Source organism: Morus notabilis, unplaced genomic scaffold, assembly GCF_000414095.1.
Source record: "Morus notabilis unplaced genomic scaffold, ASM41409v2 Scaffold701, whole genome shotgun sequence".
Classification (NCBI taxonomy): Eukaryota; Viridiplantae; Streptophyta; class Magnoliopsida; order Rosales; family Moraceae; genus Morus; species Morus notabilis.
Window position 1 is genome coordinate 132,545 of NW_010363199.1, and position 18,905 is coordinate 151,449.

The window sequence follows — 18,905 nt, forward strand, 5'->3', positions numbered from 1 at the left end:
TAACGTTCATTTAATATATATTAATAATAATATTATTATTTAATATATTTAATAATATTATTTATTTAATATATTATTACATGTTGTCAAAAATTAAACCACCAAACGCAGTTTCAATTTTTTTTAAACTGAAATCAATCTCTGAATAAAACTACTAAACACATTTTTAGAAATAATTTTAAAATAAAAATAAAAATATTTTTATTTCTATTTTTATATAAAAAATAAAATTATTTTGAAACCAATTCTAAAATAGTATTAAAGTAAAAAAATATGTAGAGTAATAAGTTTCTATTACAAGTCTAACTATTGAAGAACATAAACTTATTAGTAATTCATGTTATAAAATTATCACATCTCAACTTAAATTTTAAACTTAAATTAATGAAATGAACGAGGCCTTAAAGAAAGAAAAAGGAGAAAAAACTCCAAACTCTTTCCAAGATCACCCTAATAACCAAAGGCACATTTAATGACAAATGTCAGAAGAAAAAAAGAAGGAAAGTAGGCATTGCAATTGCAGCTTTGAAACAAGAGGGTTAAAGAGTTGTGGGGATCGGCAGTGATTGGACTAATACATGCCGATCATGTTATGAAATTATCACATCTCAATTTAAATTTTAAACTCAAATTAACGAAACGAACGAGACCTTCAAAAAAGAAAAGGAGAAAAAACTGCAAACTCTTTCCAAGATCACCCTAATAACCAAAGGCACATTTAATGACAAATGTCAGAAGAAAAAAAGAAGGAAAGTAGGCATTGCAATTGCAGCTTTGAAACAAGAGGGTTAAAGAGTTGTGGGGATCGGCAGTGATTGGACTAATACATGCCGAAAACTCCTCGGTTCTCACTACTAAATGAGGCTTTTTAATCTTCCAAAGCTCTGACTAACTTACAATCTTACTGGTGCCATCAAAGTTAATCAGCTCCAGAAAAAAGGACACCTGGTTTTATGCAAACTTCTCAGTCTCTCATCACATGACCTGATGATATAACTTATATAATTTAAATTTTATTATAATAAAAAAAAATTAAAAATAATTGTATTTAATTTTTTATAATAAAAAATTCTAACATAAAATAAAATTACATCTTAACTCAAATTAAAAACTTGAATAGCAAACTAAACAAAAACTGTGTTAAAGTACACTCACCGTGTAAAGATTCATAATTCACAAAGATGGCCATCAACATAGATTTTGATTTTGGGTGGATCATATTCTCATCACCTTTAACTCGTTTTGGAATGTTCCCGTCACGGTTTCATTGGGAATTCTTTTAACGGAAGTTTTTATGGTGGAGTAAATTATTTTATTTCATCAATAAAAAATGTGTGTTTATTATTAAATTAATTTTTTTAAATGGTTGGATCTATAATAAAAATAGTTTTGTATAATGCATTGTAAATTTTTAATATAGTTATGCACACATATAATTATTAAAAAACTAATCCAACGGTTGAAGTTAACTGTTCTCTTTGGTAAAGCAAAATAGTATTCATCATGACAATGCGATATATAATAAATTTTATTAGTTTTATATATTTTTTATTTTATATTAATTTTATAAATATTCTTTGAACTTTGTATCTTATTTAACACGTCCTCTAAATTTTAAAATGATTCGTTTCGCCCCTTAAATTATGTACTATAGTTAAAATATATCCCATACATTTATAAAACTAATAAAATAATGACGCGACACTATTAACATTTTCATAACTGCTCCCTGAACCACTAATTTTAAGTTAATTTGTCTCTTAAGATATTACTTTTGTGTCAACTTGTTTCCTATAGTAGTGGAGCGAACCCTTTTGCCTAGTGGGGGAGAGTGTACATTTTAAAAAAAAATAAATAACATAAACATGTATAAGAAATTGTATTATAATATTTTTTAAGAACTATTAGATACATGTGGAGAATTTTACATTTGGGAAAAAAAAACCCTACTCCAGGGCTTGATCTTGAAAGGTTATTTTTATTTTTATTTTTTTTGGTAAAAGAATTGCTTGTTTTGCGTGTGCGTATATATATGTATGTGTATTTATTTATTTATTTTAATTTGATTTTAATAAAGATCTAACGTTTAAAATTATGCACTATAAGAATACTCTACCATAGAATTTTTATCTTTTCATTTTAATACTTTACATTTTGAGAATATAAAAAAAAATCATACCCTACATTTTAGATTATATTACATTTATAGCTTCATATTTTAAAATTATGCTCTATACTTATATTTTCTCGATCAACTGCCAATTTAATCACGGAAGAGATCCAAACAAACTAATAAAATAATATAATTGGGAAAAAGTTGCAAACGTTTAGAATATTAAAGTAATCAAACTCATCCAATGAGAGGTAAGGATTTAACATAAATATAAATTGTGATAATATAAATGTGATGAGGTCTAAAATATTAGGTACCAAAAAAGACATTACAATAACTATGAGTAAAATGAGTAAACTTGTTTATAAAAGAAATTTAGGAATAAAATAAAAAAGGCTGAAAATTAGTCGGGGCGTATATGAAACAAAAATTTTTCAATATCGGTAAAATAAAAAAAGTTAAATTTTTTAAAAGTTCAAAATTGAAGTTTTAAAAAGTGAGTGGGGGCGTCAACCCGCACTGGACACTATATACCTTTGCCACTGCCTCCTCATTTTTTAAAAGATCGAGGGACAATTTACACAAAATCAATACTTTAAGAAGTATTCATGAAATAATATTAGTTCAGGGCGTTTTGAACTATTTTTTCTATTTTAGGGAATGAAATGCATTCTCTTCAAATTTCAATGGCAAGTTGAAATAAAGTACAAAATTCGGACACGTTTATAAAATTAATCCTTAATATTTTAATGTTATATTAACTAAATTAACAAATTGAAAACAGACATTACTGGTAGAGTACTAGGAACCCTACGGTAAAAAGCTCTGGAAAAAGTGGACTTCAGTTTTTCTTTTTTGTTTATCATTGATTACAAAATTATGGCGTTAGTTTGCATTGACAGTCTTATTATTGGAGCCACACGGATTAACGATGTGTAAAAGAATTGCGTGTTTGGTTTAAAAATTCGTGTCATAATTCAAATTATGATTTATAATTCGTTATAATATTTTCTTTTACAAAAAATACACATAAATAAAAAATAATTCTGAATCTATCAACCGAACGTCTTGAAACATCCTTGGCACAACTCTAATGACTAATACCATTTACCCTCTTCAATGTTGCTCTACCTTTGGTTATATCATAGAATCCACACAGATAACAATAAGAAAGAAAATTGCAACGTACGTACTTAACACAACTCTTGTCTAGCATCCTCTTTGATATTAGACCATCTTATTCTTGGCGGCTCGTTCTTAAGATCCGTACAAATTTACGGTTTCGACGATTGCAATGCGAACAACCTTTAGCACAAGTCTATTTCTTCGCCGTTAGATCAAGGTGAATCGCATTTAAATTCCGCAAACTGACCGTGGAGAGCACGGAACATTTCTTTTGTTTCCCACTCTTGCTGTTCAGGATCTTAAATTATGTCCATACATTATCCAAACATGTATTAGGTTCCCATGCAAAGAGGCAAATTGTGGACCAAGTTCCAGCTAATTAGACAATGTCAACTAAATCAAAAGACCATTCATCACAACAACTACTTTAAAAGGTCTGTCTCGTATCCCAATAGGAGAGAGAATAAAAATGGCATTCTGATAGCAATTAACAGGGATGTAACGATGTTTACGTGGAGACTTCACTTTCTTTTGAGTTTGTGGAGCTTAATTCTGAAAGAATGAGGGTCACTGGGCAATGATCACTTCCATAAAAACCTGTAAAGAGTCCATCAAACTCAGTCGTACACTAGAGAAAAGCAAAAAACAAAAATAACAAATTAAGGGAGCTTTTTTCTAAGCATTAAATCTGGTTAAAAGCCCTTAAAAAAAAATACAAAACAAACAAAACCCGATATAGATAAGGTGGTTCAAAACATAGTGCTATTGGCAGGACATTTTCAGACACTACAGAAAAAGGGGGAGAGCTCTCAGGAACATAGGCTACTACTGAGGCACTCGTTTGATCCGATAAATTTTTTCAAATTTGTGTATATATATTTTGACGTGATTTTGATAAGATCTAATATTCATAGGCATGCACTACCGGCAGTGAGAAAAACAAAGCAGCCTTCAAATAGGTCTCTACCAAATTTGGAATTTTATTTTCTGATCCCAGTTTAAACTACTAGAAAGCCATTAAATTGTCCAACTCAAAATGAAAGGTCTCTCTGTCAGTCAGTCAGTCAGTCACACACCTTGTAATTCGATCCCTTGTCCATGCATCTTGCATTCAAGAATCCTGTCTTTGAGTTTCTCCGAGACAAGGAAATAGTCTATTCTCATCCTTTTGCCTCGATACCTGTGATGAAAAAACAACCCATTGAATGTCGTTTTTACATATTTCAGTGGTATGGTTAAAAAAAAGTACAAATATTGCAATGAATAAAAGGATTTCTTACTTTCCAATGGGGTGTCCAGACCATGAAAATCCACTTTCCATGTCTTTCTCTTTGTGCAGGAATCTATATGCGTCTATTAGCTTTCCTCTGAAGCATATCCACAAACAAAGTCATGTTTTTGTAACAACATTATGTTCTATATGAATAATTTGATTGTTATATCCCTCCTACATTCCCATCTCCCTCACTCTATGAACACATGTGGAAGAGTAATAATGCACAATAAGACTACTAGACAATTGATAAAATGAAAAAAAAGTGTAAAAAAGAAAAAGAAAAACAGTTTTTTTAGAAGGAAAAGGAGAAACGAAAAGGGAAATGGATGAGGACAGTGGAGAGAGTTAGAACAGCTGAAACATTTTGTGAGCTACTTTTCCACTTGTCTGACTGACCGTTAGAGCTTGGTCGGTAGGAGGGAAAAGTAGAAGGAGAGAGGCAAGTGGATTTATTCAAGGATTTTGAGACCCATAGTGATGCAGCGGAGTGGAGAAAGATAGTATTTTACCAGCCTAACCCGGACGGAAGACGAGGCATGCAATCCCAAATCTACCTAAAGAGATCCCTTGTGGGAAAACCCCCAAACTGGAGAGAAAACTCAACTTTGTATTCAATTATCAAAATATTCAAATCCCTCTATTACATTAGATAATGCGGCTATTTATAGTCCATTCACAAAAAGATAACAAAATACAAACTAAGGTAAATGACAAACTAATAATAAAATAAAGCTAAATTAGTAAGAAACCACAATGAAAATATAAACCAACTACTGATAGTTAAATTTCCTTACATCACATAGATGCTTGGTAGGAGAGAAAAGAGGAGGGAATGGTTTAAGTAAGGGATTTCAAATCCTTCAAAGAACCCAAATTTTCAGATCTCCCAATATGATGAGATTAGGGAACCAAACACAATTAAGAGAAACGTCATCTCTTTCCTCTCCATTTTCCTTACCTAGGTTATATATCTTTCTTTTTTTCCTAATTTTCTTTCCCTCTCACCAAACAAAGCCGTAGGCTAAAAGCAAATCCCATTATTATTTTTTTTACTTCTCTTTTTCTGAAACTGAAAATCCCATTTGTTAGTTTCACAATAAGAACTGCCAAGTAATAAGTGAAGGAAAGGAAAGGTAACATAACGCACTCTTTCAATATGTTAGCAAACCGCTTTCTCTCAGCCAGGGTAAATCCGGGCTGTCCACAATCCTGCGTCATTAGCAAATAAAAGTCAAAACCACCAATAATTTTTGTACGTAATTCTCAGCAATACACAATCTTAGCTATTTTGGTCTATCATTGTAATACAAACCCATGTTTGTGTCCTAAAAAAAGAAACTTCAACATCAGATACAATACCTCTTTATTTGGAGGAACATAACCATTAAGCTTAGCTGCACTAAAGAATTCCGGATGGCTCACATCAATCTCTTCATGGCTGCAAGCAAATTTAAATTTGAAGAGAAAAAGGTTACTACTAAAAAATACATGCACACTGATGGGCCTCCAAAGCCCCTATTGCGTTTCACTTATGCAAGGAGAAGGCCCAAGCTGAGTTGCACCCCTCGGGTGGGAGATGTTGACATGGAAGTTGGAGCTGGAGGAGGAGGGGCTGACTTGGGAAGTGATGTGGAAGATGAAGGGGGGCAAAGAGGCAGCAACTGAGTTGGCAGATTAGAGGGGTGCCATTGGAAGCACGAATTCCGGAGTGGGACCTTGGGATTGATGGAAGGATGAGTGAGACGGTTAGTTAATTAGAAGGAAAGATGAATAAAACAGAGAGAGGGAGAGAAGCGGGGATTATCGATCATCTTGTAATTGAGAATCTATAGGAGCATTAAGCTCTGGGGAGAGCAAGGGGTCTCTCCCCCATTTCTGTACTCTCTTTATTTTCTCATTACGACTTTCAATAAAGACTATTTGATCGATCAATTCCCTAAAAAATTAGCTTGAAACCTGTTCTCAATTTACTGGTTTTATCACACACAAGCATTCTATTTGGAGCAAATTACAAGGATATTTCAAGAAATATCCCCCCAAAAAAAAAAAAAAACTATGAAATCATATAATAGCCAAAAATATGTTTGCTATCCTAGTAATCAAGTTTTTACTTTCAAGTGACCAAGTTCTCCTTTTCGGCAAAATGTGATCATTATAGATGTAAGGTTGAAAGGCATACATGAACGCACATTGTGTCTGAACTTTTTCATATATATATATATATATATATATTACACTTTTTTCTTTCTTTTTATCCGGATTTATATACAGGAAATTAACCAAAAAGAACTTGGTATTAAGTTGGGGTTCATTAAACAGGTAAAGCTTTAAAAAAAAAATAAAAATGCAGGCCATCCTAAGATGATAAAACACCATCCAAACACCCAGAAACACTGACCTTACATTTAGATCACCGCACCATATAAGAGGCTTATCTGCAGACTGTGTAACAAACTCTAGCATCCTCTTATCCCATTTTCTTCTCCTTGGGAACGAGTTCTCCTCCTCTTTCCAACCATTGTTTGGTGCATACGTATTTAAGAAACGGAACGTCTCAAATTCAGCTAAGATAACCCGCCCATCTGTTTCATGCTTTGAAGCTAACAACAATGACAAGCGTATAAATTGACTGTTGTTCCATTGTACAAACGAATATTAAGAGGCTGGTATCAAGTTGATGCTTAGTACTTTGCTATGAGAAAAATAAGGAAGCTCATCTTAAGCTATGACTTTCAATGGGTTAAAGCTTCACAAAATAAGAAGATTTTAATATCTTAAAGCAACAAAATTCCGTGCATCGACGTACCCTTTTTGTCAAGATTGAAGAAAACCGTTTTCGGTTGGAAGCATTTCTTTACAACCAATGCAGTTCCTGCATACTTTGAATCCGAAAGAGACCACCAAACACGATAGTTTCTGAATGGTGGGGAGGACAAGGCACGCATCATTATCTGTAAAATTGTGACAAAAAAAGGGAAAACAAAAAAAAAACTTTATTATAGCAGTGCACTATACATAGAACATTTGAACTATATACATTCAATAGAAAGATTTATTTGAGCACAAATGGTAAGATGAAAAAGTATTTACCTGTTTCTCTTCGCGTGATGAGCTAGTATCATCTTTCAACTCTCCTGGGTTTTTAGGTGCACCTTTTGAACCAGCAGCAGGCATCCTCACTTCCTAACATTGATATGTGGTTAGAAGATTCTTGTCCAATTTTATTTCTTTGATTTACAACCATAATACAGTTTCTCATAAAAATATGTGTACTAACCATAGTGTATTAAATGGTCTAGCAGGGACAATACATCATGAACTAATAAACCAAAGTATAAGTATATGCCTTATACACGCTACCTCTTCCAATAGAAAGACATCAAAACATATGTGATCAAACAAACAAACAAACAAATCATAGCGGCCAAAAAAAAAAAAAAAAATCTTTCCAGCTAAATTGGGGCAAATGTGAACAATGTGCCACAATATTCTCAGAATCCCAAAACCACCAGCCTCGATCGTTTAGCTGATTCTCATTTTGCTGATCGAGTTTAGAATTTGAGTTTGCTACAGTAAAAAAACTCTAAAAGACAGTCACATTTAATTTTTTTGTTACAGTTAAAAACTCTCACATAAAATCACATCTTGAATTCTAAACTCGAATTAACGAAACGAACGAGGCAATCTCTCTTCAAAAAATTCAAAAAATCAAACATCTAAAATCTTACAGACCAAAATATCAACACCCCATGTCCCAAAACACAAAAACAATCAAACCCTTGAACTCCACAACCATGATCACATGCACATTCATCAAATTCTCTAAAAACCCAACACCAAAAAAAGTGAAAAAAAAAAGGTTCTTTAAAACAGTGTTGAGCATACTGAATCACCTGTATAGCAATGATATCAGGATCAAACCGAGTGACGAAGCTGGTGAACTCAGGCCAGTCGTTCTTGACGCGAAGGAGAAAACTGTTGGCGTTCCAAGTCATGAACTTGAGCGGCTCTTTCTTCGTAGCATCTCCTAAAGTTTCTTCATTCTCGCCGTCGCCGTCGCCGTCTTTCCTCGACGGAGGCGAAAGTGTTGGCTTCTTGGCCGACCCGTCCTTCGCCACTGGTTGGAAGTACCGTTTCATCGTCTTCAATCTGCGCTCCTCTGAGTTCCAATCGGCCTACAGAGCACAGTCCCTGTTTGTTTCATTTTATTTATTTTATTTTTTTCCCGTTAAATAGAGTAAAGAAGAAAAATTTTGGGATTGTTCACGAATTCAAATTTTTAATTTGAATTAATATATAATATTTTTTAAAAAATTTTAATTATAATTAGAAAAATTAAGTGTAATATTTTTTAAGAGTTTTTTATTGTAAAAATTTAAAATTAAAAACTCAAATCGGTAAAATAAATGAAACTTAAAAATTTTTCCGTGATGACGTTAGACTTTTTTTTTTTTTTTTAAGAGAATGTGATGTCGTTAGAAACTAACCTCTAATTTTTTATTTTTTAGGGAACTCGGTTGCAAATTTTTTTTATTTTTTGAAAATTATTTTGGTACCAATTTAATTCTTGTTTTAGCTTTAAAACTTCAATATTAAAGACAATAATTCTTATATTTGAAAAAAGTTTAAGCAAAACAAATAAGCAAACAAACAAGTAAACAAATGAATAAACGACAATATATGAAACAAACGACAAGAAAAAGGAAACGAGAGAAACGTGCAAAACCTTAGGAAACGGCATTAAATGAGAAACGTCGAAGATGAGTTAACGGCAATTAACAGGAAAACAACAATAAGACATGAAAGAGCAAAAGGAAACGAAACGAATGAAACAAAATGGGAAACGTAGAAAACGAGAATTAACATGAAACATAGGGGGAAAAGACAAAAATGATAACAAACAAGGAAACAATGACAAAAAGGAAAGCAAAATTACTTTTATATGACACGACAATAAACTATAAGAACAATAATTAACCGGAAACGACAAAGTTGAGAAACAACAACTAACGAATGAACGGCATCATATAAAACAAGCGACAGCAAATAAGAAAACAACTCAAAAGAAAAGCGACAGAAACGCGAAAAACGACGATTAAGAGGGAATGATGGAAATGAGAAAACGCCGCCAAATGGGTAGACAACAATCAGAAGGAAACGACAAAGAAGTCGAAATGAAAACCAGCAGATAAACTATAGTATATTGTTAAACGACAAGAAACGAAAGAAACAAACATTTGTATGGAATGAGATTTGACCGGAAGCATGGGATGGGAGCAGATAAAACGACGAGCGACAGAAAATAAGAAAACAACGCCAAAAAGGAAATCGAAACGATAATGAAGAGAAAACGACATAAAATTAAAAAACGACAATTAGAAGAAAACGACAGAGAAGTGGGAATATCCTCGAAAGATGTGGGCTTGGAAATCACTTTCTGGCCCAAAGAAGGAGAGAAATTTGTGATATTTGCATTGTGCACCTGCACTTTTTTTTTGTCGTTTCGACAAATGAAGAGAAAACGATACAAAATGTTAAAACGACAATTAAAAAAAGAAGTGGGTAATTAGTCTTGACTGCCAAACCAAAAGGCTCCTAATATCATGTGTGCTTGGAGATCACTCATGGGCCCAAAGAAGGGGAAAAGTTTGTGAAATTTGCATTTTGCAGCCCGAAAAAAAAAAAAAAAAAAAACCTTTTTTGTGGACCCCCAATGGATATCCAACTCCAACCACTTGCAAAGAGAGGCTCTAACCGTTGGTCAGTTGGGAAGTGAGAGGAGAGAGAGAGAGAGAGAGAAATCACAAAAATGGCGTCAAGTTCAACTACCATCTCTCTTTCCTTAGCTACAACAGCTTTAATCTCCCACCAAAGAACAACAACCTCCGTTGCTTCCACTCTCAAACCCCATGAAAGGACCTTATTACCACCATCTTCACTCCTGGGCACAAGTATAAACCTTGAAAAAACGAGCCTAAGACCAAGACCAATTACAAGAAGCAAGGAAAGAAACTCTAGCCATGGAGCCACTTGCTTGGCTTCTTCTTCTCCTCCTCCTCCTCCTCTTCCCTCGGCGCTTCTTTTCGACTGCGACGGAGTGCTTGTTGACACAGAGAAAGATGGTCACCGCATTTCTTTCAATGACACCTTCAATGAGGTAGAACAAAGCATTCTTTGCACTTTGTTTTGTTTTTGAAAATCTGGGTCTTAAATTTAAGTGAATAATTTGATTGGTTGTTGGGATAATTGGGGGGAGAAAGAGGATATTTGATTTTTATTATTGGGTTTTGATCGTTTTAGGAGATGGGGAAAATTAGCTTTCCTTTGCTTTGGTTTTGAATTTGATGATGTATTACCATCAATGTATAATGTATTACTGAATTAGTGACAATATTTTATTATTGATTTCACAGAGAGAACTGGGTGTTACCTGGGATGTTGAATTGTATGGTGAACTCCTCAAAATTGGAGGTGGAAAAGAGAGGTAATTTCTAATTTTCGGTAATTTTATTTTATACCCTGCATTTTAAGCTTAACAAGAATGTATTTTAATACCATGCTTTTTGACTGTTCTCAACATTATACTTTTGAAATATCATATCAAATCCAGAATGTATACTAATACCATCCACTTAGATTACTACCTTTACCATTTAAAGATAATCATTAATTTTCATATAAGATGTTCATTAATTTGTTCAACTTCTTCCTTCTATACCACACAACTAGTAAAATGGTTATTTAAGTGGCCAACATTAGCACTTTAACAAAGAGAAGGTAATGCATGGTATATATTTGTAATGGAACTTAAGATGCAGGGTATAAAATAGTACTTTGACTGTTTTCAACTAATGTTGGTCCTGCAAAAAAAAAAAAAAAATTATGATTTGGATTTATGAATACTCAATAGAACTAGAAAGTGTCAACTTTTGTTTCTTTTATATAATCTGTCTGTGTGTTGCATAAAAGTTTTGAAGTTAATTAGTAATCAATTGATATTGGCTGTTGTAGAATGACAGCCTACTTCAACAAGACAGGTTGGCCGGAAAAAGCTCCGAAGAGCGACGAAGAGAGAAAGGAGTTCATAGCTTCACTTCACAAGAGAAAGACAGAGTTGTTCATGGTTCTCATTGAGAAAAAACTCCTGCCTCTTCGACCCGGCGTAGCCAAGTTTGTTCTTATCTAATCTTCTATTATTTAGCTCTCAATGATGGCATGTTATATATGTACATTCTCCTCTTCATAACTCATGTTGCGAGTCAATCTTGAAAGTACTTAGCAACACAGTTTAGTAAAATTTGAAGTTTGAATGTGTACAGTTCTTGAAATGAATTTGTTTTCTTTTTATTAAATTGTACAGGCTGATTGATCAAGCTTTGGCAGAAGGAGTCAAAGTTGCTGTCTGTAGCACTTCTAATGAGAAGGCGGTATATTCGGGTTCAGAAACTGTTATTTCTTATTGTGATTAATATGCTTTCACTGAGATTAGTTTAACTTTTTCAAATAAAGTCCGTATCAACTTATCAATCGTGTAGTCAGCTTAGTAGTATTTCATTGTATCAATTTTCATTCAACATACAGATTTATCAGTTTTCATAATCTTCTTGTGTGATTTAGTATATAAGTGAATTGCCAATCAGTAGTCTTTACTATTAGTCAGCTTATTAGTATCTCGTTGTCTTCTTGTGATCATTTACTATGACATGATGTTGAATATTTAAGGTCTCTGCAATAGTGAGTTTTTTGTTGGGACCCAAGAGGGCGGAGAAAATCAAGATATTTGCTGGAGATGTTGTTCCTCGCAAGAAGCCTGATCCGGTAAATAATATCACTCTGTGGAGTTTACTAAGGATGGTGGTTATGTAGAATTTTATGACAATCACACGATTCAGATTTAATCATGGAGTGAGCTAAACATTGTCTTGCCTTGTTCTTAACTACTTATTGTCGCATGTATGAATCATAACGCGCTAAGTTTTATGGTATCAGAAAAAAGTAATTTCCCTCCCTGTTTCTTTCGGTTTATTTAGCACTCTCATTATTTTTTAGTCCCTAACACACTTTCCTTCTTCATGTCAGGCCATTTACAATCTGGCAGCCAACACCCTCGGAGTCGATCCTTCAAGGTATTGTACATAATACTAGAACCTAGACTATGTACAATGCTACAGTAAAGTTTTCCTCAATTCAATGAACTTGAAAGATCTGTTTACATGTCGGTTTCTTGCCTAGTTTGGCTTGCCATGTGCTGCAAATTCTGTCCATATCAGCTTTGACATTTCTATTGAACTTCTAAATGGTTTTATCATATTTTATATATCTTGTACTTTGGCGAACCAACCTAGACTTTGATGGTTGACACTCCTGTTTCCACCAAGACATTGCGATTTTTAACAAAAAATGATGGTCTCTTTTGTTCTTCTACTTCTTACAGTTGTGTTGTGGTAGAGGACAGCGCTATAGGCCTTGCAGCCGCCAAAGCTGCCGGAATGACATGCATAGTGACTAAAAGCGGGTACTAAATTTTCCTGTTCAGACCGACCACATTCTGTTGTTATCAATAATACTTTGCATAGTGACATGATCTATTATATTCAGTGCTTCCTTTTTCTAGTTCTCTTCATTTGACCAATTTCACATTGATTCTTGGCACATTTTTTTTTTTTTTTTTTGGGGCAGATACACAGCAGATGAAGACTTTTTGAATGCTGATGCAGTTTTCGACTGCATCGGAGATCCCCCAGAGGAACGGTTTGACTTGGCATTTTGTAGAAGCCTTCTTGAGAAGCAATATGTAAGCTAGCCACTATGCAAGTCATGTTAGTTCTTTCATCTCTCTCTTTTTTTTTTGGTTGGGTCCTTCAAAAAGCCTCTTCTAATGAGAATAATAATATAGGGCGTTTGTATGGATGCGCAAGTCTAATCCAGGCCCTTTAAATTCCCACGGTCTGTGGTCTATTATTGGAATCTTGACCTGAAAATTCTTGTGTTTTACTGGAGGTAGTAAAAGTTCTCTTTCACAATTTTTGCAAAGCATTCACTGGAGTGGAGAGTATGGTCTTATGGACATCATATTTTTTTACTTATTAACAACTATGTAACAACATGCTTTCAACTATATGTTATGTACTTTGGACTTTTTAGGAACTTAGACTTCTATCTAATTAAAAGGTCAACCTCTTAATATGTGACTCGGGTTTCTTTTTACCTTTATTATATGTAATAATATGCTTCAACCCTATGATTAGCCTAGAGATGGAAAAGAAAAAACAAATAATAATAATAATAAACGATCCACAAGGCTTTCAAGAAGTCCAAGCTCAAGTTTTCACCTGGCAAAGGTTAGCGCTTTGCAGGTGTTTGTTCTTGAATTTTTAGCCTGAAATTGGAGCAACAGTATCTGGATAGGAAGACAAAATCCAGTAGAGAATCTTACCATTCGTCCTTTTCGGGTTAAAAACGAATGCTTAAGGTTTTATTGTTATACGAAATTATGTGCGTGTTTGGAACCGTTTTTGAAAATAATTTTCACGTATTTTGAGAAACAAAAAAATGAAAATAGAAATGAAACAACATATGTTTAGTAAATGTTTTGAAAACGGAAATGAAAACGAAGACAATGAGAATGATTTTTGTGAAAGAATTAAAAAACATTTGAAAGTTATTTTCATTTTTCTGTTTTCATTTTTTAGTACTTATCAACAATATTATAATATATTAATTAATAAACACGATTTTACTTTTCTATTATACTCATAACAATCTCTTAAAAAGCCAACCAAACGTAAATTTAAAATTAATCCCAGACTGATTCTCAAAACAATCTTCAAAACAATCTTATTTTTACTTTTTATTGAAAATAAAATTATTTTAAAACTAATTCTAAACGCATATAAACTAATGGTAGATATATTTTCACATGTATATAATACTTTGTATAATTTATATGTTTATGGGTTAGATACATATTTACTTGGCACTGGGTCTGCCTTTTTTTTATAGACTGCATATAGATAAGAGATTACTGTATTAATTGGGCAAAAGCTAACGATAAAGCTTTCAATCCTGAAGAAATAATGTCGTTTTTAAATTAAAATTCTGGGAATATGAACGATATGTCGTTTCTCAATCGGGAATCGTTTCAGACGAGCTTTTGCTGGTAAAGTTGTCGTTTACCCTTTAAAGAGAAACGGCGATACACGAATAGTTCTCCTCAAAACAGTTTTCTTAGCCGAATATGGTAATTTTTAAAAATATCTCTTAAAATAGAACCCTTTATATTTTTTCTTTTAATATTAATCCATATATTTTTATCTTTTAGATTAGAATTAGTTAAGTAACAGAGTTTTTTAAAAGATAATATTTTTAGTAACTCATATACTTAAAAAATAATAAAATCTGTAACTTTCTCATAAAAAATTTATATTTTAATAACTCAGATACTTAAAAAAAAAAAAAAAATAGTATATGTAATTTTCCCAGAAAAAAATTATATTTCGCTTAAGACGCAATGTCGTTGTCGTCCTTGTTTGTTTTTACTATAAATAAGTTCTCTATACATTGTTTCCTCTAACATAAACGACGTGATCTCTCCCTCTTTACTAAAGAATAGAGATAAAATTATTTTGACAGCCTGTATAGTAGTGAAACATGCTTTTAATATCTTATATATTTTTTTTATAATATTAAAAAAGTATTTCGACATTTTTAAAAATATCTTTTTTAAAATTAATTTATAGAACGTTAAATAATTTGTGTCTTTTTATTTACTTAATTAAAATTAATAAATTTAAAAATTTAAAGGGTTAATTCCACAAATGATTCTTGAGGTTTATCTCTCAATTTATTTTGGTCCTAACTTTTAAAATGTTTAACAGTTGATCTTTGAGATTTTACTTTATTTTAATTTCAGTCATTCTTCTAACTAAATGTTAAACATTTGACGGAATCTATATAAATTAAGGACCAAAATTAAAAACAGTTAAAATTTAAAATACTATTTGTGGAATTGAGAGTAAATCTCAAGGACCATTTGTAAGATGAACACAAATTAAAAAGAAAAGAAAACAGCAGCTTTAAATATCTTCAATTAATATCGTTGGAAAAATGGCTTGTTAAGTCATTTTAAAGGCCATTTTGAGGTCCATATTCGGATGGGGCCCAATAGGTTTTTAGGACGGGTTTCGATGGATTTGCGTTCTCTGTTGCGAGGAGATCAAAATCGAGTATTCATACACTCAAAATGGTTTTTGGATAAATGAGAAATTGATGGTTTAAATATGTTACTTGGAATGGTAAATGTAGAAGAAAATTGCAACTCTTATTTTCGAGTTTTGGTAACAAGGTTGAATTATAATTGTATGAATTTCGGTTTTGTTCTTCCTTAACTTATTCATCTTTTTGTATTATCTACTATTTCGGTTAACAAATATGATTACCGTTACACATACAGAGATTATCTATATGTATGCATTGCCATTGCCATTGCATTCGCATTTGTATACTCTCGTCAGTGGACTGGAGGACCACCAAGCAAGCAATAACTGACGACAAATTTGCAATCCAAAAATTGAAACACACACACAGATGAGGCCCAAATTTCAGCAGCACCCAAATTTCAGGAAATGACAAGGGACTGTAAACAAATATACAACTATACAAAGGATGGCATGGCAGACATATAAAATTGAAACGCGTATGTTAGAGCGAATCTAACACAAGATTCAGATTTGAACCAGAAATTCACAAATCAATAACACAGAAGTTTTATCAAGGTTCGGATAAAATTATCCTACGTTCTCGTGAGTTCCTTCACAAGAACTCGTTCTACTAGATTGAAGAATGTATACACTCTCAAGAACTCTCATACCCAATTCTTAGAAACAATTACAAAGACAAACCTCAGTATTTTCTAGAAAGAATACCCGAATACCCAGTGAGTAAATCGCAACATACCCAGATTCTCTCAACACCTCAGAACACCGAAAATCTCTCAATCTCTCTTTTGACAATAAATTGTTTCTCTCACTACAATCTTTGAGTCTCTCTCTTTCTCTCTCTCTAGCTCTGTAATCTTTTTTTTTTCATCATCCAATAACACACAAAATAATAATAATAATAATAAAAATAAAAGAATTCCTGACAAAAATCAATTAAACAAAGTTTTAGAATAATCTGTCTATTTTTTCTGTAGGAGAAAATAAGATTGTTCCTTTTTTTTTTTTTTCCCTTGCAAGTGATAGCTAACTTTTTTTTGCTTCATCCAATAACACAATAAGGTAATATGCACATTGTAAAATTTTGGACACTTTTTGTTCTAGCACTGCGCCATAACCCCAGTACTTTGTAGTAAATTTTAGAGGCCACATGTCACCAAATTGTTTATCCACGGCTTTCCGATATTATTATAATCATCATTATCATAATAATAATAATAAAAGAATCCAGTAACAAAGCACATATACGACAGCGTAATAACATGCTCGTCCACTCTCCTTTGGATCTTTTCTGGGTGCATCCACAAACTGCCATATTACACATCCAGAGATTATATCTGTGTGTGTATATATATATATATATATATATATATATCATATAGCCGTTTGATCAGTTAAAGCTTGGAAGTTTGCTTCTTGTCCTTTACGTATATGCCTGCAATAAAGCTGAATATATCCTTCAACACGCCAAACGGCTAGCTAGAACGTGAACAAGAACTTAACAGAATTACAAATCTCTCACGAACACTCCTTTTGGTCTGCTATATATATATATATATTTATATATCATGAACTTAAAAAGAAAAGAGAAGATTGATCTGACCTACCATAGAATGTGCGTATGTGAAATATACATTTTTCTAATGTTCTTGAAATTGAAGTAAAAGTCCTATCCGGAGTATCCTTTTTGCTGTAGAGGTACTGTCAAAAATTGCAGAGATGAGAAAAGCATAAAACTACTCTTTTACAATAGTTGCCTTTTTCTAATATTGATCTCTTACTCATAACTCCCATTATTCTCTCAAAATAGATCAACTTAAATAAATTAAAAGCAAAAGGGACAATACTGAACACAAAAGACAATATTTATTTCACACTAATTTTTAAGGGTCAATTTTAGAACAATTTTTTTTAATTTTCTTTTCCTACTAATATAGTATCTGTTTTTGCATAATGATAATCATAGTATATGGGTTTAAGAAAATAATCTGATAAAAGAAACATCTACAACCAGTAGGATAGTTTAATCCATCATAGAATTCATATGAACAAAAAGAAGAAGAAATTAAATTCTCTGATACCATACCAAAACACACATCCTATTAGTATCTCAGCTTTCAATGTTAAGAATCATCAGAGCCTATCAAATTGCATGATACTCATTAACAATACTGTAGAAGAATATTAAAAAAAAATGAAAAATAAAAACATATTACAACGTATAAAAAAAATATTACAACGTGAATTTAAAAAAAAAATATATTAATGTTTCATCTTCTTCCGAAAAACGACTTCAGTGTCAAGCCCAAACCCATCAATCTCCCTAACCTCAACAAGATCAGACCCTTTGAACAATTCCACTAACGGGCCCACACTAAACAAGTCATTCGCCGAGTACTTATCCGCCCGTTTAGATATTGCCACGTGTAAGGCGCAGACCCCGCCGGGCTTCAGCGTCCGTTCGATCTCCGCCACGAACTTCCACGGGTAAAGCGCGTGGTCGAACACGTTCGAGAATTCGAAGTCGAACGTCTCGTCGGCGAAGGGCTGCGCGTGGAAGTCACCCGCCGCCACCAGAGGCGGCCTGGGGACGAGGTCGATGCCGATGGATTCGGAAACGCCGACGCGCCGGAGGGCGGCGACCTCCTGGCCGACGCGGGCGCCGAGGCAGAGGGAGTTGGAGGAGTTGGAGAGGAGGCGGCGGCGCGTGAGGCTGGAGAAGAACTCGGAGAAGACGCGGACTTTGCGGTCCCAGTCGCGGGTGGTCCAGATTTTGCGGAGTTTGGGATTGAGGGTTTTGTTAAGCTGGTGGTGGATGTAGGATTCGTAGGTGGGGTAGCGCCGTCTGATGCGGAGGTCGGCGGTTGATGATGATGATGATGAGTTGATTAATGACAATGGAATATTGTTTGTGGATTTTTGGAGGGAGGCGTACGGCGTCGTTTTCGGGTGAACAGGCTGGGTTTGGGAGGACAGGAAGGTGAGGAGGAAGGCGAAGGAGAAGAAGAGGGATAAGAGGAAGGGCTTGAGGAGGAGGAGGGGTTGTTTCGGAATGTTAATACTGCAGATTTGCATGGTTCTGCATGCAATATATTACATGCAATGCAAAGGAGAGAGAGAGAGAGAGAGAGAGAGAGAGAGAGAGAGAGAGAGAGAGAGAGAGAGAGAGAGAGAG

At 33.5% G+C, this 18,905-nt stretch overlaps 3 protein-coding genes across 5 annotated transcripts; 1 reads left to right on the forward strand and 2 right to left on the reverse strand.

Moving 5' to 3' along the window:
* Nucleotides 1-3,230: 3,230 nt before the first annotated feature.
* On the reverse strand, nucleotides 3,231-8,727 carry LOC21391566 (DNA-(apurinic or apyrimidinic site) lyase). Its single transcript, XM_024169260.1, has 9 exons — nucleotides 8,408-8,727; nucleotides 7,605-7,697; nucleotides 7,321-7,465; nucleotides 6,913-7,114; nucleotides 5,874-5,952; nucleotides 5,662-5,723; nucleotides 4,519-4,605; nucleotides 4,315-4,418; nucleotides 3,231-3,835 (listed from the first exon to the last, which is right to left on the reverse strand). Exons 1-9 carry the CDS (start codon nucleotides 8,651-8,653, stop codon nucleotides 3,747-3,749), a joined length of 1,107 nt encoding a protein of 368 aa, XP_024025028.1. The 5' UTR covers nucleotides 8,654-8,727; the 3' UTR covers nucleotides 3,231-3,746.
* A 1,509-nt stretch (nucleotides 8,728-10,236) lies between these two features.
* On the forward strand, nucleotides 10,237-13,705 carry LOC21391567 (CBBY-like protein). 3 transcript variants are annotated; one of them, XM_024169258.1, is made up of 9 exons: nucleotides 10,237-10,671; nucleotides 10,928-10,998; nucleotides 11,526-11,684; nucleotides 11,875-11,941; nucleotides 12,237-12,332; nucleotides 12,594-12,640; nucleotides 12,949-13,029; nucleotides 13,194-13,333; nucleotides 13,411-13,705. In XM_024169258.1, exons 1-8 carry the CDS (start codon nucleotides 10,324-10,326, stop codon nucleotides 13,315-13,317), a joined length of 993 nt encoding a protein of 330 aa, XP_024025026.1. In that variant the 5' UTR covers nucleotides 10,237-10,323; the 3' UTR covers nucleotides 13,318-13,333; nucleotides 13,411-13,705. The 3 variants fall into 3 exon arrangements, with proteins under 3 accessions (XP_024025026.1, XP_024025025.1, XP_010101944.1); XM_024169257.1 differs by having other exon boundaries at nucleotides 13,194-13,308; XM_010103642.2 differs by having other exon boundaries at nucleotides 13,194-13,705.
* A 2,801-nt stretch (nucleotides 13,706-16,506) lies between these two features.
* LOC21391568 lies at nucleotides 16,507-18,805 on the reverse strand. The gene is made up of 2 exons (XM_010103643.2): nucleotides 18,007-18,805; nucleotides 16,507-16,562 (listed from the first exon to the last, which is right to left on the reverse strand). Exons 1-2 carry the CDS (start codon nucleotides 18,803-18,805, stop codon nucleotides 16,507-16,509), a joined length of 855 nt encoding a protein of 284 aa, XP_010101945.2.
* Between the last annotated feature and the right edge of the window lie 100 nt (nucleotides 18,806-18,905).